This window comes from Gymnoscopelus microlampas (genome assembly GCF_963454915.1).
Source record: "Gymnoscopelus microlampas genome assembly, chromosome: 16".
Taxonomy (NCBI): Eukaryota; Metazoa; Chordata; class Actinopteri; order Myctophiformes; family Myctophidae; genus Gymnoscopelus; species Gymnoscopelus microlampas.
In genome coordinates this window covers 47,468,743-47,495,746 of record NC_139953.1, presented here as the reverse complement: position 1 = coordinate 47,495,746, position 27,004 = coordinate 47,468,743, and the positions used below count along the sequence as shown (strand labels likewise).

General features: G+C 40.9%; 2 protein-coding genes across 2 annotated transcripts in view; one reads left to right on the top strand and one right to left on the bottom strand.

Annotated features, from left to right (window-relative positions):
• Nucleotides 1–13,087, bottom strand: part of LOC311063291 (intersectin-2-like) — a 118,030-nt gene extending 104,943 nt beyond the window's left edge. Inside the window, exon 1 of the mRNA XM_084082663.1 lies at nt 12,961–13,087. The gene's annotated coding sequence lies outside the window, so the exon portion shown is untranslated. The remainder of the gene's footprint in view (nt 1–12,960) is intronic.
• On the top strand, nt 323–1,645 carry LOC311063050 (nuclear factor 7, brain-like; the record flags this gene model as incomplete). Its single annotated transcript, XM_084082264.1, has 1 exon — nt 323–1,645. The coding sequence occupies one exon, from the start codon at nt 323–325 to the stop codon at nt 1,643–1,645; it is 1,323 nt and encodes a 440-aa protein (XP_083938390.1).
• Nucleotides 13,088–27,004: the final 13,917 nt, after the last annotated feature.

Here is a 27,004-nt window from a genome sequence, read left to right as displayed (position 1 = left end):
GAGATACGCATGGAAGAGAATCCAGCAATAGTTGATTCCCACAGCCTAAAGTGTCACATATCAGTTTCCCTACTTCGCGTAACGGCTTTCGGATCTGGTTAAAGAATCAGTCGATTGATAGTTTCTACATGGTCCTTCAGCTTGAGTTAAAAGCTGATTGAACAGAAAGTGAGGAGCAGAAGAGACCTTGTTACACGGAGAGACGGCGTATTGGATCACATACAGAAACATAAACCTTTAAAACGTACTATTCGGAACACTGCTGATACAAAAAACAATTTCCAGTTTTTCACACTTTGACTTTTATTCTCAGTGTGTAGAAATGGCGTCCGCCAGCAGTCTGCTGTCTGAAGAGCACTTCCTGTGTTCTATCTGTATGGATGTGTTCACTGATCCAATCACCACTCCATGTGGACACAACTACTGCAAGACCTGTATCACACATTACTGGGACATTAATGATGTGTGTCGGTGTCCACTGTGTGCGAAGATCTTCAATAAGAGACCAGAGGTATCTGTAAACTGTTTCATTTCTGAGATGGTTCATCAGTTCAGGAATCACAAGCGGAGAGAAGAATATGAAGCAAAGACAGAGGATGAAATCCAGCAGATGATCCAGGAGAGACAAGTGAAGATTCAGGAGGTCAAACACTCAGTAGAGATCAGCAGGAAAGATGCAGACACAGTGATAGCAGGCAGTGTGCAGATCTTCACTGCTCTGATCAGCTGTATTGAGAAGAGCCAGGCTGAGCTCATTGATGTGATTGAAGAGAAGCAGAAAACAACAGAGAAACAGGCTGAAGGCTTCGTCAAAGATCTGGAAAAGGAAATCACTCAGTTAGAGAAGAGAAGCTCTGAGCTGAAGCAGCTCTCACACACTGAAGACCACCTCCACCTCCTTCAGAACTTCACCTCCACCAACACCCCTCCACCCACCAAGGACTGGACACATGTCAATGTCCATCAGTCTTCATATGTGGGGACTGTGAGGACAGCTGTGGCTCAGCTGGAGAATACTCTCAGTCAAGAGATGAAGAAGAAGCTGTTTGATGTTGATCTGAGGAGGATCCAACAATATGCAGTGGATGTGACTCTGGACCCTGATACAGCAAATCCCTACCTCATCCTGTCTGAGGATGGAAAACAAGTGAGTACTGGAAACATATGGAAGAATCTCCCAAACAACACAGAGAGATTCTCACTATGTGTCAATGTCTTAGGAAAACAAAGCTTCTCCTCAGGAAGGTTTTACTATGAGGTTCAGGTTAAAGGGAAGACTAGGTGGGGTCTAGGAGTGGTCAGAGAGTCCATCAACAGGAAGGGAGAGATCACAGCGAGCCCCAATAATGGTTACTGGACTATATGGTTGAGGAATAGAAATGAGTACAAGGCTCTTGCTGACCCTGCTGTCCTCCTCCCTGTAAGAGAGGAGGTCCAGAAAGTGGGAGTGTTTGTAGATTATGAGGAGGGTCTGGTCTCCTTATATGATGTGGAGGCCAGAGTTCATCTCTACTCTTTCACTGGCTGGACCTTCACTGAGAAACTATATCCATACTTCAGTCCCAGTTTAAATAATGGTACAAACTCTGCTCCTCTGATCATCTCTCATGTCAACATGGACGATGATCTTGGTAGGACAGAGTGAACATGTCCCCTACAACTTAAAAAAAACAACAACATGAAGTAGTCCACTCCAGTATATCATTTAGAAATACATTATGCATATATTTCAATATATGCCGACTCCATACTTGCATTAATGGGAACAAATAAAACATTTTTTTTGGCCTAAGTCAAGAAAAACATGTGACCTATTTTGGCCCAAGTCACACTAGGGAGTTAGACCATTATACTAAAAGGGGAGTGAACAGCATGATCCTTTTCAATTAGGAGATACAGTAGGCCATTTTACCAGAGGTGGCCGGTGTCATGAGGAGCTGACTTAGGCGAAACAAATATTCTTTCTCAAAAAATGACTTAGGCCATTCGTTGAAGTACAGTACTTGAGTAAATGTACTTGGTTACTTTCCAACTGTGATGTTTTTGGAGAAGCGACCTGGACGGCCCTGAATAAAAATAAATAAAAATACAACAAACCCTCGACTGAAAGCAGTAAAGTGAAAAAGGCACTGCTACTGTGGAGCCCTGCTCTGTTGAGAGCTCGAGAGCTCTCTCTCTCTCTCTCTCTCTCTCTCTCTCTCTCTCTCTCTCTCTCTCTCTCTCTCTGAGACAAACACATTCGTCCTCATTATTTTCCTGTCCTGTCCTCCTCTAACTCTCAGTCGGTGCACATTTTGGGCTTTTCGCTTCGTCTCCCGTTTCTTGTTCCAGCAGTTTCTCCATCCATTAGTGCGTGTATCCCTCCCAAACACACTGCCAGCTACGCTGCTATTATACCGGCTCAGAACTACCACTATGTCCTACAGTGAAGTTGCCTATAACCAGTGATGTAATTTAAAGTAACTAAGTACATTTACTCAAGTACTGTACTTAAACCCTTAAAGACCGGGAGCGTCATTTTTTTTTTTTTTTTTTTTCGTTGGGCTATTCAAAAATAGCAGATCTATGAGCTTGTAGATCTCCTATTTTTGAAAAATCATGAAAAGTTGTGCAAATATTTGATTTTTCTTTCTTTTTTTTTGGCGGACATTTGTAAATCTAATCTTTGCTTCTGGGGGGTTCCCGGAACTAAATATTTTACAAATGTTTTACAAAATATATAATCCAAGATTTTGCCACAGATTTTCACAATTTTTCAAAAATAGCAGATCTACAAGCTCATAGCGCGGCACGCCAAAGACATCTAAAAATGACACACAGATGCGTTCCCGGTCTTAATGGGTTAAGTACAATTTTGAGGTATTTTTTACTTAACTGGAGTATTTCCAATTTCCAATACTTTTACTTCTACTCCACTACATCTCAGAGGCAAATATTGTACCTTTACTCCACTACAATTATATGAAAACTTTAGTTACTAGTTACTTTGCAGAGATAAATGATTACATTATAAAACACACATTAACCACTTCAGCCCTATTTTATACCTATAGGCTATTTGAAAATAGCCGATCTACAAGCTCACAACGGGTCGCAGCGCAAAATGTGGCTGCAGTATAAATCATCGGGTGCCTCCAGTACCTCCAATTACTTAGAGAGTAACGTCTGATTTATCCCTGGTCGCGCGCCCATGTTGTGGCGGCACCCCGAAAACGGCCCGATCTACAAGCTCACAACACGTCGTTTACACGACGTGTTGTGAGCTTGTAGATCGGGCCGTTTTCCGGTGCTACGCAGAGCAGCTACAAATCAGCGACATAATGGACTGTAGTCTCACTGACTGACCTCGTTCCCGGGCCTTTTCTCAGCTCACGAGAGTGCATGTACTCAAGTACTGTACTTCGTAGATTTTTATTTTTATTACAACACATACAGTACATACATACTGTGACACAATGTGAGCTTGTAGATCTGCTATTTGGCGAGTAATAAGTACAATACTTGAGTAAATCTACTTAGTTACTTTCCACCACTGCCTACAGTGATGTCATATTTGTCTTACGTACAATATTTGTCTTTGAGATGTGGTGGAGTAGAAGTAAAAGTATTGGAAATTGGAAATACTCAAGTAAAGTACCTCAAAATTGTACTTAAGTAAATATACCTAGTTACTTTCCACCACTGTTATTATTCCAATGTGGCCATCAGTACAAAAAGGAAAACACCTTGTATACAAATGTGTCCATACCCTATATAAATGCAATACCTGTCCACAATTTATGAAAACAAAGCTCCCTGAGCTATGTACAGAGAGTCAATACGGTCAGATATATACCAAAATTAAAAATGCAATATATAAAAAACTAGAAAATGTGCTCCTCGGAGCACAGGTCTCCGCCAGTACTGTTCCTGATTAATCCTGTCTTACCTATTTATATTACATATTGTCACGTGTCACTTGACCAATGTTAGCTTGGCTGATGGAAGCTCACTTCAAAAAATATAAATGATTTTTTGAAGTGACACACCTATTTATAGGTTTTTATTTCGTCATGCGTCTCGCTAGCCAATCAAAAGCATTGGTGACAACATATTGTCACGTGTCACGTGAAGCTTGACCAATGTTAGCTTGGCTGGGGGGGGACACACACAGCGTGACGGGAACGAAAACATACTCTCCACCTCTGGGCGGAAACAATAATGCAATTGGGTTGTGTAGTTACCTTGCATAATGTAACTACACATATTGATGAGATATTATCTTCAATAGTTGTTCCATTGATATTCTAAATGAGTCTCTCCATTGACATGCATTGCACAGTGAAACAGGTATCAAACTAACTTTTTTTTCCTTTTTTTCTTTTTCTTTTCCACAAAGTATTTAGTGGTTTGCGGCGAAATACACATTCATTTGGGGGCCCTTGACATGAAAATGTGAGAACCACTGCACTCAACAGCGCTTACAGATCTGCTCAATAGAGTACAGAAGTCCGGACGCCACTCGTTCATCCCCTGGTTCGTAAAGTATTTTCTCTATGGAGAATAACATTGGGTCATTAGAATCGTCTCATGTAAGAATTGTAGTCCAAAAATAAACAAACTGTTTCGACTATATTGTCAGGGAGGAGGTTCTGTATCGTTTATGATAGTCAGTCACTTATATTTGATACAGTCTGTTTTCTGGCGAAAATGTAACTAATTCGGTGGAAGTAACATTATAGTTTTGTCACCGTCAGTTGATGCTTCATATCCATAAAAGTCAAACCGCCGGGATCATTTGTTTATTTTTGGAACACAGTTCTTATTTGACGCGATATTAAACACGTCTATGGGGATTCAGAATGGGGTGGAAAACCGCAAACCAGGTAGGATGTGTAAATTACGTCAGACTTCGGTGCTCTATCTATATTGAATTATAAAAGAGTAACTACACAAACCCAACCTCAAGCAAAGTGTCATTTATCTTAAATAAGGCCCTGAGGTCTGTTTATATACTGTACTCAATGTGTTGTTTGCATTTCAGACTGAATGTTTTAGCATGCGGGGCGGCTTGTTCTCTCACCGTCGGCCCTCATACACAAACACCAGGGTTGCCAGATTATGCTAGAGAAACAAGCGGCCAGGTCTACGAAAACAAGCCCCAAGGAAGCGACAATTAGGGCACATGAGCACTATGCCTATATTGTATCGGCTATTTGAAAATAGCAGATCTACAAGGTCACAACGCGCCGCGATGCGACGCGTTGTGAGCTTGTAGATCTGCTATTTTCTTTTTTTTTTAAACTCTTGGAGAAAAAAAAGAATAATATCGGGAATATTTTTAAATACACAAATCTTATATGGGGATCCCTGGCACAAAATATTTTCAGATGGGGATACACGGACAATTACATGTTTGTAAGCAAGCCCAAAATAAGCAACTATAGGCTACACTAGAACCAAGCCAAAAACGCAAGCAACTTTACAGAAAAAACAAGCCCAAAGTCGCTTATAATAAAGCAGACCTGGCAACACTGACGAACATGCCCCTAGCATAAAAGAGGTGTGTGTGTGTGTGTTTGTGTTTTAAACAGAGAGATTATCATGGTCTGTTGTGTATGTACACACACACACACACACACACACACACACACACACACACACACACACACACACACACACACACACACACACACACACACACACACACACACACACACACACACACACACACACACACACACACACACACACACACACACACACACACAGAGAGAGAGCGCCTTACGCTGTTCAAATAAGACTCCATCTGGCTGATGATGACAGGCTTAGATCAATAGCACTGACGAGATAAAAGGCCGTCTTGTGTCAACAATAACTTCCAGACTTCCACTACAAAGACCTGACTCCTAAACGTCTCTCTGTCGGAAAAAATTGTGTTATCTCATTCTAATCTAGATTAAGTACCACCAGGATCTCCCTAAAGCAGTGGTTCTCAAACTTTTTCATGTCAAGGACCCCCAAATTGACACTTATTAGCGCGCGGACCCCCATTTGAAAAGATAAGCCAGGGACCCCCATAAGAGAAGATCTTTACGACTCTAGCAGTGATTCTCAATCATTGTAATTTAAGGACCCCCCCAGTTTGACATGCATTAGGGCTACAGACCCCCATTTAATGGCATTTCTATCTCTGGGACCCCACTTCATATTGTAAAATCAATGTTAGTGTAACTCTGAGAGTGTACAAATGGAACCAAATGGACCCGTTAGGGTCCATTTGGTTCCATTTGTACACTCTCAGAGTTACAGACCCATAAGGGTCCATTTGGTTCACATAAATCATTTAGCTGGGGACCCCCTGGTATCCCCTCAAGGACCCCACTTTGAGAACCAATGCCCTAAAGGCTTTAGAAATATTGCATTTAGAAATGCTGGATTATTTTCATTTCCACATAGTGAACGTGGATATGAGACTGAGGTCCAGATAGCAGAGATGCTACAGCATACATGGGCAACTGGCGGCCCGGGGGCCACATGCGCCCCCCCCCCCCCCCCCACTTTCACTTAATGCGTCCCACAGGTTAATATCAGAATAGTGATATATTATCGATTTCAGCTGTTATGATTCCAAACATGCAAACATGACCCGCTTTAATTACTTCAGTCTATATTGGTAGCTTAATGACTAGTATTACAATTCTATTGTCTTTTTTATGTCCAATGTATTTGTACTTAAACACATTGGCTGCCAGAATTATTTATTTATTTTCTACAGTAGACTGCCAGACTTTTTCAATGAAAAAAAAAAGTACTCAGGAGCCGAGATACAGAATTTTTAAGTTTTAAGTTAACAAGGAAGTGGATGGGAGTTTAAATCTTCAAAAAATCATATCTCCTTGGTCTTTGGGTCAAATTGAAAAAAAAAAAAAAAAACGCAGATCTGTGTCTTTGGCAGCCTGCGTTCTAAGGACTCAATAGAACGCAGATCTATGTTTTTGGCAGCCAATGTGTTCAAAAAGTTAACATAAGTATAACTAAATGCATTTGAAATTAAATAAAAATGTTACTTTTCAGGATTCCAATTAAAAAAATAGCAACAAAAAGAAACATCAGGATTCCAATAAAAAAAATAGCAAAAATAGCAGATCTACAAGCTCAAAACGCGTCGCGGTGCGACGCGTTTTGAGCTTGTAGATCTGCTATTTTTGCTACTTTTGTGTGACATAGAATGGTCGAAGTACAGCATTAATTTAGGAAAAAAGTTAAAATACGGATAAAAGAGGTTTCTGTCCGACAGTATATGCAATGTGGCCCTCTGGAGTGAGTGTGGAAATATAGTGGCCCTCTCCATCATCAAAGTTGCATCACCCCTGTGATATGCTATATATATAGAGAGAGAGTAGCACAAACCCTTAAAGCAGGGGTCTTCGACAGGGGGGGGGGTCCCTTAGAGGGTCCTCAGAGATATTGCAGGGGGGGCCGCCAAAATATTTGTGTGATAGGAACTTTATAATTATTTATTTTTTTACATTAGCCGTTAAATAGCGGCAAAGTTGATCTACAAGCTCACAACAACGCGTCGCAGACGCTTATAGGAATGCGACAAAAACAAAAAAAATATCTCCATGGGGTGACTGACTAATCCATAGAAAAAAAGTTTTTTTTGGGGTGAACTATCCCTTTAAAATTGCCAAAGCAAAAGTGGAACAAAACAATCAAAACATAATAATGTATTATGTACAATTAAAAGGGAATAGAAATGACGTGTACTGTACACACACACACAGCTGTTACATTGCAACTGAGGGAAGTCTAACTTACAAAACCATGAGAATTGTGCATTTGCTGTCAGGAATAGTTGGCCTATATATCCACACAGGAAAGGTTAGCTCGGGATACGCCTCTGCAAGGTTGTGCACAAATAGCAAGTTGTTTTTCAATAGTGGTTAACCCTTTAAGGCCCGGGAACAAGTCTCTGTCTGTCATTTTTTTTATTTCTTTGTGCCATTCAAAAATAGCAGATCTACAAGCTCATAGCGCTATGAGCTTGTATATCTGCTATTTTTGTGGAAGAATAGTGGAAAAATCATGGGTCTTTTAACATGACACAGATGCGTTCCCGGTCTTGGGGGGAGGTAATTCACTCTGTTTAAAGGTTAAAGGTATATGGTCTTTTTATTTATTTTATTTTATTTTCTGTTTTTATTGTGTGGTGTATGTTGTATTATTGTGATATGGATCTTCCTAGGTCTGAAATAAAGATTTAAATTGAATAAAGGGTAATTGTACAGATTTTCTACAATTCATATATTTGTTTTAAATGTTCAAATCTCTCTCTCTCTCTCTCTCTCTCTCTCTCAATCACTCATTATCACAGGGATGTATGTAGGAGTCTAGCCCCCCTCATTCCTCCTGTGAGCTTGTAGATCACCTATATATATTTTTTCAGATGGGGGTCCGTGCAGGCGGCCATATACGTATCAATTAGGGGGTCCTTTGACGTGAAAGATGTCTGACAGCCATTGCTCCACTAGGGTTCAAATGGTTCAAGGGGTTACATGACGATTAAATGGGGGATTGAAATTCAAAGTTTGGTGGACCCACACACACACACGCGCGCACACACACACACACACGCATGCACACACACACACACAGTCTTCTGTCCTCTTTACCATAAGTGTCTTTCCACTGTGACACCCCCCTGCATGCTGAGTGACACCTGGCGGCGTGTGTGTGTGTGTGTGTGTGTGTGTGTGTGTGTGTGTGTGTGTGTGTGTGTGTGTGTGTGTGTGTGTGTGTGTGTGTGTGTGTGTGTGTGTGTGTGTGTGTGTGTGTGTGTGTGTGTGTGTCCACAAACACACACTGAAGCACTGTGATGCAGTGTTAACCCATTGATACCTGGAACGCATCTGCGTCACTTTAGATGTCTTTGGCTATTTTTGAAAAATCGTGAAAATTATTTTTTTATATTTTTTTCCGAACAATTGTTAAGATTTAGATTTTTTTAGACGTGGCCTCAGGTCTTAATGGGTTAATTTTGTCGACTAAGACTAAAAGACTAAAAGACTAAGGTTTTTGATATTTAGTCGACTAGACTAGACTAGGACTAAAACATTTTCAGAAGACTAAAATAGCACTAAAACTAAATGGTGTGTTATTCAAAAGACTAACACTAAGACTACATCAAAATTTGCTGTCAAAATGAACACTGCTGTGATGTGTGCCTTTACATTGTATGTGCGTTGGAAGTGTGTATGTGTGTGCGTGTGCGTGCGTAGATGCGTGTGTGACGCCCGCCTGACACAGAGGGAGACCCTGTTCTAGAAAAGGAAGCGTTGCAAAGCCAGAGGAGAAAGAGGCCTCTGTGTGTGTGTGTGTGTGTGTGTGTGTGTGTGTGTGTGTGTGTGTGTGTGTGTGTGTGTGTGTGTGTGTGTGTGTGTGTGTGTGTGTGTGTGTGTGTGTGTGTGTTGCTTCCCTGCAGTCCTATGCATCGGCATTCAGCACACACACCCACACCAACACCCACACCCCACAGTGTGTGTGTGTGTAGCTTCCATTGTTGAGCTGCAGGTGAGAATCGGGGACACAGTGTGTCTCTCCACACAGCCAGCCAGCAGCAGGAAGGGAAAAGGTTCTTATATTTATCCTCTAGGAAACAGTTCTGGGTCACACAGCTCTACCAATGCCACACACACACACACACATGCGCACACACACACACACACACACACACACACACACACACACACACACACACACACACACACACACACACACACACACACACACACACACACACACACACACACACACACACACACACACACATCACCCTGTCTAGCCCATTGAGACCTGAAGCCGATTCTACATGTCTCCTAAATCTCAACAGTTTTCTGAAAAACGTATGTTTCTATATCAGTGGTGCTCCATCTTTTTCATGTCAAGGACCCCCAAAATTATATGTATTTGGCCGCGGACCCCCATCAAAATATTTTGTTCCAGGGACCCCCCAGAAGCAACGATTTGAGTTAAAAATGTTCGCTTTAAAATATATATATATTCAAAGATTTGCACACATTTTCACGATTTTTCAAAAATAGCAGATCTACAAGCTCGTAGCGCGGCACTCGGTGCCGCGCTATGAGCTTGTAGATCTGCTATTTTTGAATAGCCCAAAATGTAAAATAATGCTTTTTAGCTCAAATCTAAAAATGACACAGTTCCAGGTCTTAATGGGCTAGTTCAGCTGCCCCGGAGCGGCCACAGCTTTGGATGAGCACTTACTTGAGTAAAAATATCAACGCCGCAATCTAGAAATACTCTGTTACAAAGCAAAAGGCCTGTGTTCAAAATGTTACGTGAGTACAAAAGTATTGGCATCAAAATATACTTTAAGTACCAAAAGTAAAAGTATAGTGTGGGCCTGTAGTGTGCGTTATGTAATGTAATTGTCTGTCTGTCGGTTGGCAGGTGGAGATATATATGCAACAGTCTCGTCTGGAACAGGGCCAGATGCAGTGGTGGACAAAGCACTCAAATGTTTTACTTAAGTAAAAGTATCACTACTGCAATGTAGAAGTACTCTGTTGCAAGTAAAAGTCCGGAATTCAAAATGTTACTTGAGTAAAAGTACAAAAAGTATTGGTATCAAAATGTACTTAAAAAGTACCAAAAGTAAAAGTACTAAAATGTTTGAAAATATTAAATCTACAAGCTCACAACGCGTCGCATGTAGATTGGCTATTTTCACATAGCCTATGTATAAAACAGGGCTGAAGTGGTTAATGTACGTTTTATAATGTAACAATATATATCTGCAAAGTAACTAGTAACTAAAGTTTTCCAATAATTGCAGTGGAGCAAAAGCACAATATTTGCCTCTGAGATGTAGTGGAGTAGAAGTTAAAGTACTGAACAAAAAAAATACCTCAACATTGTACTTAAGTACAGTACTTGAGTCAATGTACTTAGTTACTTTACACCACTGGCCAGATGCCATTGGAGCTGCAGTCTTTCACGGACGTTGCCACTTCAGCAAAGAAAGCTGCAATGCTCCTCCTGCTTCTCACAGAGAGAGAGAGAGTGTGAGTATCACGTGCACTCTCTCTGAGTGTGCACAGTACGATATACGATAATACTTTATTGTCAGTTCACACTGAAATTTGTCTTGCGACCCAGCAGCCATGTATGCAAACACATAAACAGTACACACATTTGACATGACACAAGAAAACAAAAACAAAAATATATACACATAAAGACATAAAAATGAGAGCAATGTCTCCAACACTCAGCCTACCCCTGGCCCAAACTCCTGATTAAGCCACAATGTCGTCTGATGGACAAAGGACCTCTTCAGTTTGACCTTATTGTATGTAGGAACACTGTATCTCCTTCCTGAAGGCAGCAACCTATATTCTCCATACAAAGCATGGCTAGTGTTTGAAGTGATATTCCTTGCCAACCTTAGCATACTGTTATTTATTATACGTAGATGTATAGAGCCTCTGAAGTGGTTACATCCAACAATCTTTGAACAAAATGAAGGTTCAGTTGCTGCAGCAGTTGTGACTTTAAGGCTACAGACAGACATCCATAGGTGGTACTACAGTACTGAAGAACACTCATAATAACAGAAGTGGAAAAACAAAAGAAGAATCTGTCTACTAAAAAGATACTACCAAACAGGGACGTGCACAGATAGACTCTAGGTGGTGCTACAGCACCTGCCCTTTGCCCTCTTGACCAGAAGTGCCCTACCATAACCACTCGAAACCTAGCATCCCTTTTCTGAGGAGAACTTTAGCCAAAAATGGCAGATCTACAAGCCCACAACGCCTCGCGCTGCGAGGCGTTGTGAGCTTGTAGATCGGCTATTTTTGGCAAAGAGGTATAGGTGTAGAGGGAAAAAAGAGCAGACTAAGTAAACAAAAAAAAGTATAATTTACTTGAGCACCTGCCCCTCAAAATGTCTGAGCACGCCACTGCTACCAAAAGATGGACAGTAGCGGACCCCCTGACATCCACATTGGTGGGACCCCGCACCCTACTTTGAGAAACACTGGCCTGTATTATCATTTAACACACACACACGCACCCACATACTGTAGAACAGTGGTTCTCAAACTTGTTCATGTCATGGACCCCCAAATTGACACTTATTAGCCCGCGGACCCCCATTTGAACAGATATGCAAGGGACCCCCATAAGAGGAGATCTTTCCGGCTCTAGCAGTGATTCTCAACCATTTTAATTTCAAGGACCCCCAGTTTGACATGCATTAGGGCTACTGACCCCCATTTAATGGCATTTCTATCTCTGGGACCACAATTTATATAGAAAAATCAATGTTAATTTAACTCTGAGAGTGTACAAATGGAACCAAATAATGGACTTGTAAGGGTCAATTTGGTTCCATGTGTACACTCTCAGAGTTACAGACCCATAAGGGTTCATTTGGTTCCTATAAATCATTTAGCTGGGGACCCCCTGGTATGCCCTCAAGTACCCCTGGGGGTCCCCGGACCCCACTTTGAGAACCAATGCTGTAGAAATATCGCAGGAAATCTCTCTCTCTCGCTCTCTCAGCGAGAGAGAGCGAGAGAATGACATGTTGTCTGTGTGGCATATATGATAAACACACACACACACACACACACACACACACACACACACACACACACACGCTCAATAGCTAATAGAGAGAACACGTAACCAATGAAGCCAGGATGTTGTCATTCAGTAAAACATAAATGTATCCGTTTGTAACTCAGCGAGCTTTGTAACAAATGTAACCAAACGGATCCTAACGGATCCGTTTGGTTACATTTGTTACAAAGCTCTGTGACTTACAAACGGACGGATCGCAGCCTGTCTGTCAACGGCGTTTATTATTATAACAACAGCCTGTTTATTTATCATAATATTATTGTTCTCTGTCCTTGTATGAACACATCATGATGAGGTCATTCTTACCTGTTGAGGCTTTGATGATGATGATGAGGATCCTTCAGAAACCACCAGAGAGAGAAAAGAGGGGGGATTCGAACCGCACACGTCCACAACGGAGCGATCCGACCTACCGAGGCGTGTATGTGTGTGTGTGTGTGTGTGTGTGTGTGTGTGTGTGTGTGTGCGCGCGCGTGTGTGTGTGTGTGCGTGTGTGTGTATGTGTGTGTGTGCATGTGTTTGTAGGCAGGTGTCGTGCGGAGGTTTGTTCCCCTGTTCAGATGTGTTCCTTCTGACGTCAGAGAAACCACGCCCCCCTGGCTGTGTTGTCATGTAGAAAAATGTTGCCATTAAAAAAAAAATCACGTTGACTTTTATTTTTCTAACCCTTTTTTTTTATCAATTAATTAATTAAGAAGTCCATAAAAAAAATAAAAAAATAGTAGAGTCATTTGACTCATATGGTTACCAAGCATCAACCATAATATAAATGTAATATAACATAACTATGGGCCATGGATCTTTTATAGAGATGAGATAATTTTATGTTTTACTTAATATGCAAATGCAGAGACAGAGAGAGAGAGAGAGAGAGAGAGAGAGAGAGAGAGAGAGAGAGAGAGAGAGAGAGAGAGAGAGAGAAAGAGAAAGAGAGAGAGAGAGAGAGAGAGAGAAATAAAGAGAGAGAGAGAGAGAGAGAGAGAGAGAGAGAGAGAGAAAGAGAAAGAGAGAGAGAGAAATAAAGAGAGAGAGAGAGAGAGAGAGAGAGAGAGAGAGAGAGACACACACACAGAGAGACGGAGAGAAAGAAAGAGAGAGACAGAGATATTTCATAAACACAGGACAAACAGCAAACTCGCCTGTAGAGGGCAGCATTACGCTTTTCAGTGCACAGCCTGCTGGAAATGGTATACTGTATGAATTAATGTGTTTGGCCACTGACACCAATACAAGATTTATGTTGTTAAGAAATTGCCAAAAAAAATCTAAATCTTCCACAATTTCTCCAAGATTGCTTTTTCAAAATAGCAGATCTACAAGCTCATAACTTTAAGCTGGTGGATGGGCTGTTTTCAAACAGGACATGGTTTAGTCTGGACCAAAGAATAAGGATTTAAACATACTTTAAATATTACTGAGTATTATCTGCTTCACACATACATAGTATTTGTCACAGGTCAGTAGAATTGATAATTAATAAACTAGAACAATAATATTGTCAAAGTTTTATTAAATGCTTCCACTCAGTTCACAAGGTCATACAAAAAGATGGAAAAAAATAGCAGATCTACAATTATCTCACCATGCGTTACATGGCGTTGTGAGCTTATGTATGTTGCTGTATCAGTGGTGCAGGTGCTCAAAACTGTTTCATGTCAAGGACCCCCAAAATTATATGTATTTGGCCACGGACCCCCATCTCAAAATATTGTGTTCCATGCAGGGACCTCCAGATGCAAAGATTTGAGTTTAAAATGTTTACGCTTTACTAATATACTGTATAAATTCAAAGAGTTGCACCAATCTTCAGGATTTTTCAAAAACAGCAGATCTACAAGCTCATGAAGTGACACGCTATGAGCTTGTAGATCTGCTATTTTTGAATAGCCAAAGTATAAAATAATGGTTAAATTGGTTAGAATCTAAAGTGATGTTTTAATGGGTTAAACCCTATTATAGTTGACTGGGGTCCCCCAGGGCTCTATACTAGATCCTCTAGAACACTGTTTCCAAAACTGGGGGTCCCCAGATGATTAGCTTAATGTGTAACATTGAACAAAACAACATACAGTATAAGTGTACACAGGGTATCTGCACATTTCTAAAGTTACAATTTAAGGACTTTTAAGACCTTTTTAATACCTCTAAAATGAATAAAATAAACTATAAATAAGACCATTACTACGTCAAAAGGAACCAAATGAAAGAGGCAAAATGTCTGAAAATAGCCGATCTACAAGCTCAAGCATTGTGAGACGTTGTGAGCTTGTAGATCGGCTATTTTCACAATATTTATCTGTGGAACAGAGTCAAACTAAATGTAATGCCTCAGCTCCTACAATTCCAAGTGATTGTCAAGGTGGGGGTCCCCAGTTTAAAAATGATTATTTTGGGGGGTCCCCAGTTTAAATATGATTATTTTGGCAGGTCACGGCCTGAAAAGTTTGGGAGCCCTTGCTCTAGTACAATGGTTCTCAGACATTTTCATGTCAAGGACCCCCAGATTGATATATGTTTGGCCGAAAACCCCCATCTAAAATGATGTTGTACCAGGGACCCCCATAAGAAGTAGTATTAAAAAATTGTATAGATTTTTTTTTTTTAATTTACAAAATAGTTAATACTAAACCCACTTTGAGTACGTCTGCTAGTATTTCCCTCTTCACCAAATCTCCTTGCTGTAAATAGCTAATCTACAAGCTCACAATGCATAACGATGTGAGCTTGTAGATCTGCTATTTACCCCAGAACAGGGTCACTAGGGTTCAAGTTGTTAAAGCAAAATGAATAACATGCTAAACCATCATAGTTGGTGGTTTGTATAAAAGTGGTTATGGCTACAACAGTTTGTACATCTGTACAATAAAATGTTTGAGTTTTTATCATGTTCACTACTAATTACTACTGTAGCAGAACAGTGAGCTGCAGTTTCATCAACGAAGTGAAAACAAACATCATTTCTCACAGATGGCGACCCTTGTAAATGCACATACCATATTACCCCATGTTCCAGGGTCAGTGGAGTATGCGCAGTCCCTGTGTTCATCGTTAAGAGGATATCCCCTGTCCCAGTACCTGCAATAAACAATATTGCAGGTAAACAACAACAATGTATTTTAACATCCACTCAGTCACTCACTTACAGTGACTAGAATTACAATATAAAAACATGTAAAATGTCTCACTGTGTTGTCAGTGGTGTTCCATCCAGCCAAGTCCATCTGCCTCCTCTGTCAGTCCTTTTCAGACCAATCCATGATTCACCCCCAGGGTTCAATCCTCTGATGAATACCTGATCATTTGTACATGATTGAATCATCATTAATTTCATCCAATACATTCACTTCTTCACAAAGGCGCGTGCGCGCGCACACACACACACACACACACACACACACACACACACACACACACACACACACACACACACACACACACACACACACACACACACACACACACACACACACACACACACACACACACACACACACACACACACACACACACACACACACACACCTGTTCTTCTCTACTGTTAATGATCACCAGATCAGCTCCTTGATTCAGACATTCTTCTCTACTTTGCTGCCATGGTTTCCTCTCCCTAGATCTGTAGTAACAGCTGCTTCCAAAACTCTTCCATCCACTGGGACACGGCTTGTCTAAAAACATCAAACAGTAGATTTACTGCTGGATTTTCCATGTACTGATAATCAATTCTAACACATAGTTGTAATAATAATAGTAGTCAGAGATGTAGTGGAGTGGAGGGTAAAACTATTCATTTATTATATCAATGGTATTTTATACACCACACATTTACTCAAGTACAATTTTCTGGTATTTTTACTTTACATCTTTTGATGCTTTATACTTCTACTCCACGTCTCAGAGGTAAATATTGTAGTTGTTTACCCCACTACCCATATTGGTATCACTTTACTTAAAGGTCGCATCGATAATGCATTATAATTACATTTATAACGCATTATAATGCACTTATAATGATAGATGTTTATAATTATGCATAACAACTTATAACAAGGGTTATGAAGTATTATAACTTATAATAATATCATTTATAAGTGCTAAACATAATGCAATATAAACTCAATGGAACAGCACATTAGAACTACCAGGTACCACTTTACTTAAAGGTTGGGTCTATAATGCATTATAATGCTCATAATGCATTACAATGCACTTATAATGCTTCATAACACTCGTTAAAAATGTTAATAATTATGCATAACAACCCCTAACAAAGACACTTTATAACTAACTAAGTTAAGTTAGTTATAAAGTGCTGTTCCACTCAGCTTATAATGCATTAAGACCAGCACTTATAATACGTTATAAACGTTGTAATAAGTTGTCATAGATAATTATAAACAAGTGTTATAATGCCTTATAAGGGCATTATAATGCGTTATAAATGCGATTATAATGCATTATAGACGCGACCTTTAAGTAAAGTGTTACCGTGAAGGGTAAAAGATACACAACGTTTGTAGCTGCTAACAAAAGCTACAATCCAAGTTGATCTGGCTTCAAGTGCAGCTACAAAGCTACAACGTGACCAAGTGTTGTTTAACCATTTCCACTCACCTGTAGGCCTACCAAACCCACTGTAGATGTGTTGAATCCCCTGGAGGTCATCTGCTGGCAGCTGGAAGTCCTCAGTCTCCATCCAGTGGTACCAGGGATACATGATGGACGACTGGTCGCTGGAGTGATCCAGACCCAGGCTGTGGCCCAGCTCATGGACCGCTACTAGAAACACATTGTAGGAATCTGGATGGATGGAAATAAAGCTATTTGAGGGGCAGACTAAGAACCCTTTAGGTAAAAGAAAAACAACAACACTACATGTTTAGGGCAGTGGTGCTGACAGATTCTACAATTACAGATTCTGACAGACCACAGAAGAGAAGATAAATTAGTGCAATGCTCTGCACCAAATGCACCTTAAACCAGGAAGAATACTGCAGAGTCATCTTCAATTACAGTTGAAGTTTCTTGTTAATTGTAACAAATGAACAAAAGCCTCTTCTTCTTAGCGCCACTGTTCATGTTCAACCCAGATTTGGCACGAACAAGGGAATGAACTCTTTCTCGTGAGTCATGCTATACAACAAAAATGTGGAATGCCCCACCCAAAGGAGTAAAGGAGTGTAAAACCCTACTCACTTTCAAAACTGCCCTAAAGAATCACCTTCAGGAGGCTGCAATTCCAAACTGGCCCCTGTCAAAGTCTACCCCCCTCCCCCTCCCCTCCTCCTAAAACTGTCTATTGTACATATTTCTTGTTTTTCATAGCAGTAACCTGTAAGCTGATTGTATGACATTCTGCATAGTAGTGTATATTTGTATGTCTTCTTAAATGTCATCATGATTTGAGTGCACAGGGATGAGGGATCTCATTTTAAACTAGAAAAAGTGCTCCTCGGAGCACAGGTCTCCGCCAGGTCACGTCGTTATTGTGGCCTCCTGGTGGCGCTATAATAGGCCAATGTGAAAAGGGTGGCATTTCTTCCTCGGCCTAGTGGGAATGAGCGTGCATTCATGATTTGAGGCATTTTGTTGCAAACATGTGTTTTGCTAAATTAGACCTGCTGGTGGCGCTATAACAGGCCAATGTGAAAAGGGGGGCATTTCTTCCTTGGCCTAGTGGGAATGTGCGTGCAAATTTTCACGGAAATCACACGCGTTCATGATTTGAGACATTTTGTTCAAAACGGACCAATCCTGCTAACTTTGGAAGCCAACCTTAGCCAATCAGGATGGAATATGAAATATCGGACAGATCCGCCTTGATCACATGACTATAGAGATACTGTGTACCGATTTGCGTGATATTTGGATAAAATCTGTAGGAGTAATATCCAAAAATGTGTTTTGCACAAATCGGCCTCCTGGTGGCGCTATAACAGGCCCATGTGAAAAATTTGGGGCAGAGGTTCTGCTGTGGCATCCAGGGAGTGTGTGTGTGCAGTTTCACAGCGACCGGGGCAACGGTGGTGGAGATTAGCTGTTAACAGACAGAAGGACGGACACACACACACACACACACACGGACGGACGGACGGACGGAGGGTAAAACATACTCTCTCGCCATGCCTTCGGCCTGGCGGAGACAATAAGCCAAGTGCTTTTATGAGCGATCCAGTTTAGAGGACCTTGTATTGTGAATTGTACTTCCATGTACTGTTACCATGTCTTTCTAAATAAAGTATTCAATCAATCAAATTCATGGTGTGTGTGACGGGCCTGCCCCCCTGTCTCACTGTTGGCTAGCCGGGAGCCGTGGTGATTAGGGCAGAGTGGAGCAGGTCATCAGAGTATATAGAGATCTCTACTTCCATGACCTTTCTTTCCTCCCTTGAAGCAGGATCTGCTTATAGGGTCGCCAGCTGGCCTGTTTTGGGACCTAACCCTTGTTTAAGTTGCCTTTATAAACCTTTTTATACAACACTCACACAGCACATTCCAAACATCCATCCATCCATGATTGCCGACTAGCTCACATCTCACACCAGACTGTTTTCATCATTGCCATTCTTTATTTAATTTAGAACAATACATATAATTTCAACGTGTGGACTCCCTTGTTTTGCCATGTATTCCCTAGTACAGGGGTCTTCAACAACAGGGGGTCCGGGACCCTTAGGGGGTCCTCAGAGTTGCTACAAGGGGTCCGCCAAATCTCTGTGTGATAGCATCATTGTTTTTTGCATTAACCACTAGAACCCTATAGCATCCCTATTCTAAAGGACAACTTTAGCCGAAAAAATAGCCGATCTACAAGCTCACAACGCCTCGCAGCGCGAGGCGTTGTGAGCTTGTAGATCGGCCATTTTCGGCTAAGAGGGGAAAAAAGAGCAGACCAAGTACAGAGTGAAAGTTTACTAAAGTATTGACGGTTTAAGTCGTTAAATGTCTGAAAATACACATTAACATGAATCCAACATCTAGGAAAAGCTTTAATCTGCAACACAATTTTATGTCATATATAGTGGGGGTCCCTGCTTTATCCTTCTCTCAGTTAGGGGGTCCTTGGGGCTGAAAAGGTTGAAGACCCCTGGCCCTAGTACATGACAGGTGCAAAACTCACCTCCCGTGCAGATGACACCATCTCTTACCTCGCACATTCTGGTTGGCGACGCTCCATTGCCGGTCTGAGTTGAAGTGCACGTCGCCCCCTACCCCAGCTCCGGGGTAGAAGGCATGTGCCAGAGTTGTACCTTCAAACGGTCCATGGCCTTTGTGGGAACCGGAGGCGAAGGAGATCATGATGTCGGCCACGTCGCGGCGGCCGAAATGGATCTCCTGGTAGGGGATCTCCTCAAAGGTCAACGGAGAGACCTTCTCCCAGACTTTGAAGGCCCTACGGATGGCCTCGTATGTGTCATACCATGCGATGTTAGGTGCAAAGTTCTCAATACTAGAGGGAGAGGAAGAGACACAGAGAGATACAAATTAAAGGTACTTTTCCATTACAGTAGCGAGCTGACATTGCTGCTAAAGTTTGTGTTATTGTACCTGTCTTTAAGGCAAGACCCTAACACTATAACCTTCAGTTTGAAGCTGAACAAAACATTTTAAAAAAATCACACCCAGTGTGAGTAAGCTGTGCCTACTCTGATGAGTGTGTGCTGTCGTTCAGGCGATACTAATCAATACAAATACCCAAAGACCCATCAAAATACAGATCTTTAACAGAATGTTCCTTTTTACCTGACAGTGAGGTGATGCTTGTCCCACTTGTTTCCATGCACTTTGTATTCGCTCTGCCCCGCGTTGGTAGTCTTGTCAGGAACACCACAGCGGGGTCGCTTCATGGCTCTGAGGGAAGGGGGAGGGGCAAGGAGATATTAGAGCAGACAATACCAGAACATGCTGTTCAGTACAATAGCTCTCCATGTCAGCCTTTCTTTAAACATTGTTTGGGACCTAAATGGGAACATTGTCAACAAACTGGGAACAAAAACATCAGTTTGCCGTGAGTCCTCAAATGACCAGCTGCAATATATTTCATGAGTCCCAGAGCAAGAGTAATTGGGCCTCGATCACTAAGCTCGTTTACGCAACTATTTTGTACTTATACACACTTTCCCATGCTTTTCCAGGCTGAGAATCTGATTCATCGGATGTCTTCAGATAGCCTTATTCTTCATTCAAAATCAATGACAATGGTGCGAAACCTCAAATAAAATATGTATGTGGCCAACATTTGTCAACACATATAAAAGGCAAAAAAATGATGTCTTTGAAACAATATGTATTTTATTTATTCTTTCGGTCAGTTGCACTTAGAGCTGAATTATTAGGTCCCTCAGCATGTTTGCCACAGTCACGAAATGATGAAAATATAATCTTAAAGGGATAGTTCACCCAAAAAATCTGCGGTATTATCTACTCGTGAACACGCTTCTCAAATATGAACGGCTGTGATCCATCATGCCATGCACCTGTGATCCACACAAATCAAGGCTGTACACTCCTACACACCACACACTTTACACACTTTATTTACGACCAGCTTAGTGAATGAGGCCCATTGACTCTGTGTGGCTTTCTCTAGCGAAGGTTTCAAGAATCGTTAACAAAACCAAGGAGCTACATGCAGCGTACGTGATGGTTTGCTGGTCCATCTGTCCAGTGACCTCCAGGCTGTAGAACCTCTGCATGTCACTGATGGCTTCAGACAGATCCTGGATAGAATGCATGGAAGATGAGTCCGTACTGTTCTGGGGAGCCAGGTAGCCATATTGTCTCAGCCATGACTAGTGGAGACACACAGGAACAAAGACAAACAAAACATGATCAAAAGGTTTGAAATATAACTAAACACTGTGAATGAACAAATACCAACTTATATGCAGGGAATAATTAAAAGTCATTATGTAGTTATTATGTTTTTGCCCCGTCAGTGAATCTGTCTGTGTGTGAGCAGCTAATCTCAGGCACCGCTGGACTGATCGGCGTGAAACGTCGCACGCACGCACACACCCAGTAGGCCGAGGATTGAAGAATTCCCACCTAAATCTTTTCTAATTGGCCTATAACAGGGCGCTTCACATTTTGCCCAATGACTGTTGAACCGTAGATCGTACAATATAGTTTTTTCCCTTGGATTCATTGGATATAACTTTTCAATCTGACTAGACTTTCCGCCATTTTGTTTTTTTCATGTTATCTTTAAAAATGGCATATGCATTAACTAACAAGGTCATGTTTTGTGCAATGCCAAACGAGGCATGACTTAAGCCTGTTTAAAGTTTGCGTTCATTCTCATTTCAGAGATTTTCAGAATGGGCGTGTCTGAACAGGCCATCTCAGAATGGCAAATGGCAAGTGACATCACTTGCATTTCTGCCCATGTATTTTGACAGACAGAATTGCTCAGTAGCACCCCTCTGCCCAAAAGGACGTTTTGGTATTGCAGCTGAAAAAGCTTGGAATGACAGACAGTCAGATTGTGATAAGAAATATCTGGATGTTTTTTAGGCTTACAACCTGTTTAAAACGTATTAGGGGGCAATATTCATATATAATATATTTTTTTTAAATTCATGGTGTGCCCCCTTTAATTCTGTCGGCATAGTTCCAAAGTACATGTGTAGAAAGTTTCGTGCACATTGGTCAAAAATCCCAGGAGAGTTTTAACTGTTTTTCATAAAATTCAAAATGGTGGGAGATCTAGAGGTCAAAGGTCAAAAGTCAGAAAGTGACAGTTGTTCGTCATGAGGAGACGCATATGTGTTTGAAGTTTCATGGCGATAGCTCAAACAGGGCATGAGTTACACATGTTCAAAGTTAGCATGCTATAACGCCACCTTTTGACGAATGACACTGTGTGCAAATAATCAGGAGGGTACTCTGAGGGTACGCCGTGATCCCTGGTGTTTACTGTACCTCTGTATCCATGGTAACGTCCTCTGAGGCACTGAGTGAGCAGAACCACAGCACCATGATGAGGAAGAAGGTCCGTCTGCTGAGCAACCAGAACCCACTGTCCCACGAGGAGGAGGAGGCCATGTTCCTGGTGTCAGCAGCATAAAACACATACAATAAAAAACAACTGGAGCTTCCACTCCTTCGTGCAACAAGGACACAGTGTTGCTGGGAAGTTGGCACTTCTTCTATTAAACGTGTGGACACGGAGGTGGGGAGGGCAGGGGGTGCGGGATGGTGAAATACACATGACCCTTGCCCTTTGTTTCATGGCCACAACACATGTGAGGTCACACAGGGCCAGGGGTAATCAACTGATTACTGAAATAACATCAGCAGTATTTTAGTAATTAGTAATCAGTGGCGCGCACAGACATTTTGAGGGGCAGGTGCTCAAATAAATTATACTTTTTTTTGGTTTACTTAGTCTGCTCTTTTTCCCCTCTACACCTGTACCTCTTTACCAAAAATAGCTGATCTACAAGCCCACAACACCTCGCAGCGCGAGGCGTTGTGAGCTTGTAGATCTGCTATTTTTGGCTAAAGTTCTCCTCAGAAAAGGGATGCTAGGTTTCGAGTGGTTATGGTAAAAAGAAAAATCATATCACATAAAGATTTGGCGGACCCCCTGTAGTAACTCTGAGGACCCCTGGGGGTCCCGAACCCCCAGTTGAAGACCCCTGCTGTAAACTGAAAAAAAGAGAACTTTTTTTTCTTTTTTCTGTGCACGTCCCTGTTAGTAACACTGATCAAGAGCTAAAGGTAGGGGAATGTGTACATTTACAATAGTACACTTAACGTGATTTAAGATCTTTAAGTGATAGGGGGCAAAAGACTGCATTGCACAGTGACCTCAACATTGTCCTTAAACCCCTGCACACAGGTTTTTATTCCATGTTAAATAAATGTTTAATGTCAAATGTTCATATATTTTTTTTTAAAGTATTTTCTTAAAAATCTTAAAGGTATAGGGTAAGTGATATTATTTTGTTAAAATTAGTGTTACATAGCTCTATATTCTGCTTGTTCAGTAACAGGAGTCTCTCCAGCTCTTGTCTCTCAGACCCGAAGAAAGGAGCAGACAAACTGGTAACTGGGCTGGTTAAAGAATAACAGATTGCATGTGTGCAGTAAGCTTTGGACTTTAATCTGGAGAAATTAAACAGAGTGGGCTCCTCAAGGTCTGTTTGTATGTAGGTGATCAATTTAGCAAATAAAACAGTTGGTGCTCATCGGTCAATGTACTTCCTGGCAGTCATGAGTCATCCCTTTGAAACCACACAATAGGTTGTTTTGTTCCAGTTTATGTATTATTTATTTATTAAATTATACATAAACATATAATTAAAAAATACATCACTGTTTTTCATTCGTCATTTGAAATAGAAAAAACGAAATAACGTTGCACTTATTATTTAATTTTCAACGAGAAACACCAAGTTAAACAGGCGTTTGCAAATTACTTTTCTCAATCTTTATAAAAAATAGTTGGAATTATGACATTATACATTACTTTAACATTATGATTTATAGGAAATTGAACTTGAAGTAAAACTGTCTGTCTGGTTGGAAATACTGTTGTAGCCATGTTATGCATGTGAAGACTTGCATGTGAGAGGTTATCTTTTCCCCTTATAGTGCTGGCTTACAACAGACTCTGAGGATCTGTTCCCACATGGTATTGACTAAAACAGGGGCCTTCAACGTTTTCAGGCCAAGGACCCCCTAGCTGAGAGAGAGATGAAGCAGGGACCCCCTCTATATTGTATAAAATTGTGTTTCAGATTAAAGTTTTTTTTTTTACTTAGTCTGCACTTTTGTCCCTCTACACCTATAGCCTCTTTGCTAAAAATAGCAGATCTACAAGCTCAGCTTGTAGATCTGCTATTTTCGGCTAATGTTCTCCTCAGAAAAGGAATTCTAGGGTTCAAGTGGTTAATGTAAAAAAACTAAATCCTATCACACAAAGATTTGGCGGACCCCCTGTAGTAACTCTGAGGACCCCCCGGACCCCCTGTTGAAGACCCCTGGATTAAAACATAAAGTATAACACCAAGAAAAGTAGCATTATGATGTAAAGAGGACAAAACAGGCAGTATTTCCTCTCACAGAGGAGACATCCATAGACTATGTTGTAAAATGTACGCTCAGGCAAACATCTTATTAGTTAAGAAATTGAATAAATGCTTGGGTCACATGGCGTTGTGAGCTTGTAGATCTGCTTTTTTTTCACCAATAGTTCATTCATAATGCTTTTTGTTTGGGTCCCAGGGAGACATCACATTGGGTCTCAGCTCTATTGCTTTAACCCCTGACTTAGACACATTAAGACCTTTCATCTTGGCCATGTTGTTTTAGCTGAACATCTTCAAACACATTCATGAATATTCATACATTTTCAAGACATTTCAAACAAACTATTCCAGGAATATCAAAATATGTAATAGTAAACGTACAAGCCCACAACCTGTCGCGTTGTGAGCTTTTAGATCGGCTATTTTATAGGGGCTTAAAAGGTTAAGTTGTTTCTTAAAAATCCAAAGTGTGTTCAACTGTTTGCTTCAACATGCTGACTGATCCACAATTCATCCACAGTGTAAATATTAACACTTAACCCATTATGACCTGAGGCCCGTTATAAAAAATGTCTTCTAAAACTGTTTTCTGAAAAACTTAGTTGCTAAACTTGCTATATCAGTGGTGCTCAAAACTCAGCGGAACAGTGTTGTCACGCTACTTTAATTTATGTCTATTCTGGAGTTTTGACTTCTCCAAAACTGCACAGAGCTGGCAGATAATTTCAGTGACAATGTCTGGGTCACTGAATTAGCATATCTTGCAGAAATTGCTTGTGATCTGAACAGAGTTAAGAGCAAGGCCACAATGTACTTACCATTCATCTTTCTGTTTGATACAATACTTACCATTCATCTTTCTGTTTGATACAATGGAAGGCTTTAAAAAAAAGACATTAGAGATGAAGGGACTAAGCCTAGTTCAATATGCAAAACAATGGTATACAATGTTTTAGGCGGTCCCTACTTCATCTCTCTTCATGCCAAGAGGTCCTTGGCCTGAAAAACACTGAAGAACTCGGATATAGACTATTAGTGAAACTGTATTTTGATTGACTGCATCTTGAAATAATGTTTTGGGTTATACATTTGACAGCTTTAATGATGAGTAAAGTTTCACATTTTTATTTTCCTTAATTTCCAAATATCAATTGTTCTATCGTACACACCAAGGAATCAGAATGAACTGAACACAACACTTTTATTTCAGAAAGAAAAAGTGGTCACGTTACTCAAATTGAAAATGCATTTTAGATTAATACTCGAAAAGGAAATAAAGACTTAATTCAGCTATTTAACTGCATCCTTCAGAATTCAAATAAATAAAACAGGCATTTTCTGTTAAGTTAGAATTACAGGTAATCATCTACCCTGCTTGCAAAGCTTGTGTACTTACTATTGTACCACACAATGCTAGCTGTATATATGTGACAGTTTTAACATCAAATGAGAGGAATGTCACCACATTGATGACAATGAAAAGTGAACTAAGGGGAACTATAGGCCTCAGCTTCCAAACCCTGAAAAACCTCATTGCTAAAAACTAAACAAAATATACAACTGATGACAGATGACAACTGTTATAGACAGGCTATCATTCATGATCAGTTTTAACACACGTCTCCCTTCTTTTGGTGCCAAGATAAACTGATAAGTAGCCTGAAGGAGTTTAATTTATAAAAGGAGGGCTCACGTCTCTTGTTGAATGCTACCTTTACCTTACTGCCCTCTCCTTCAACACAGAACAGTCTGTGTGGACGTTTCTGTGAGGATGGTTGAGAGGTACTTTGGTACAGCTGACTCACAGCAGAGACTCAAACAGGCAGGTCGTTGTCAACCCCATAGATCAGGGGTCTTCAACAGGGGGTCCGGGACCCCTAGGGGGTCCTCAGAGTTACCACAGGGGGCCCGCCAAATCTTAGTGTGATATGATTTTTTTTTTTACCTTAACCACTTGAACCTTAGCAGCCCTTTTCTGAGGAGAACTATACCTCTTTGCCAAAAATAGCCGATCTACAAGCTCACAACGCCTGTGAGCTTGTAGATCGGCTATTTTTGGCAAAGAGGTATAGGTGTAGAGGGAAAAAAGAGCAGACCACGTAAACAAAAAAAGTTATCCGAAACACAACTTTATACAATATAGAGGGGGTCCCTGCTTCATCTCTCTCTCTCAGCTAGGGGGTCCTTGGCCTGAAAGCATTGAAGACCCCTGCCATAGATATAGAAACCTAGATACCTCATTGGCCTCATGCTGTTCATTAGAGCGACCTGTATCTCAGCCACCATTTTGGAGAAGGCAAGCTTCCTGACTACTG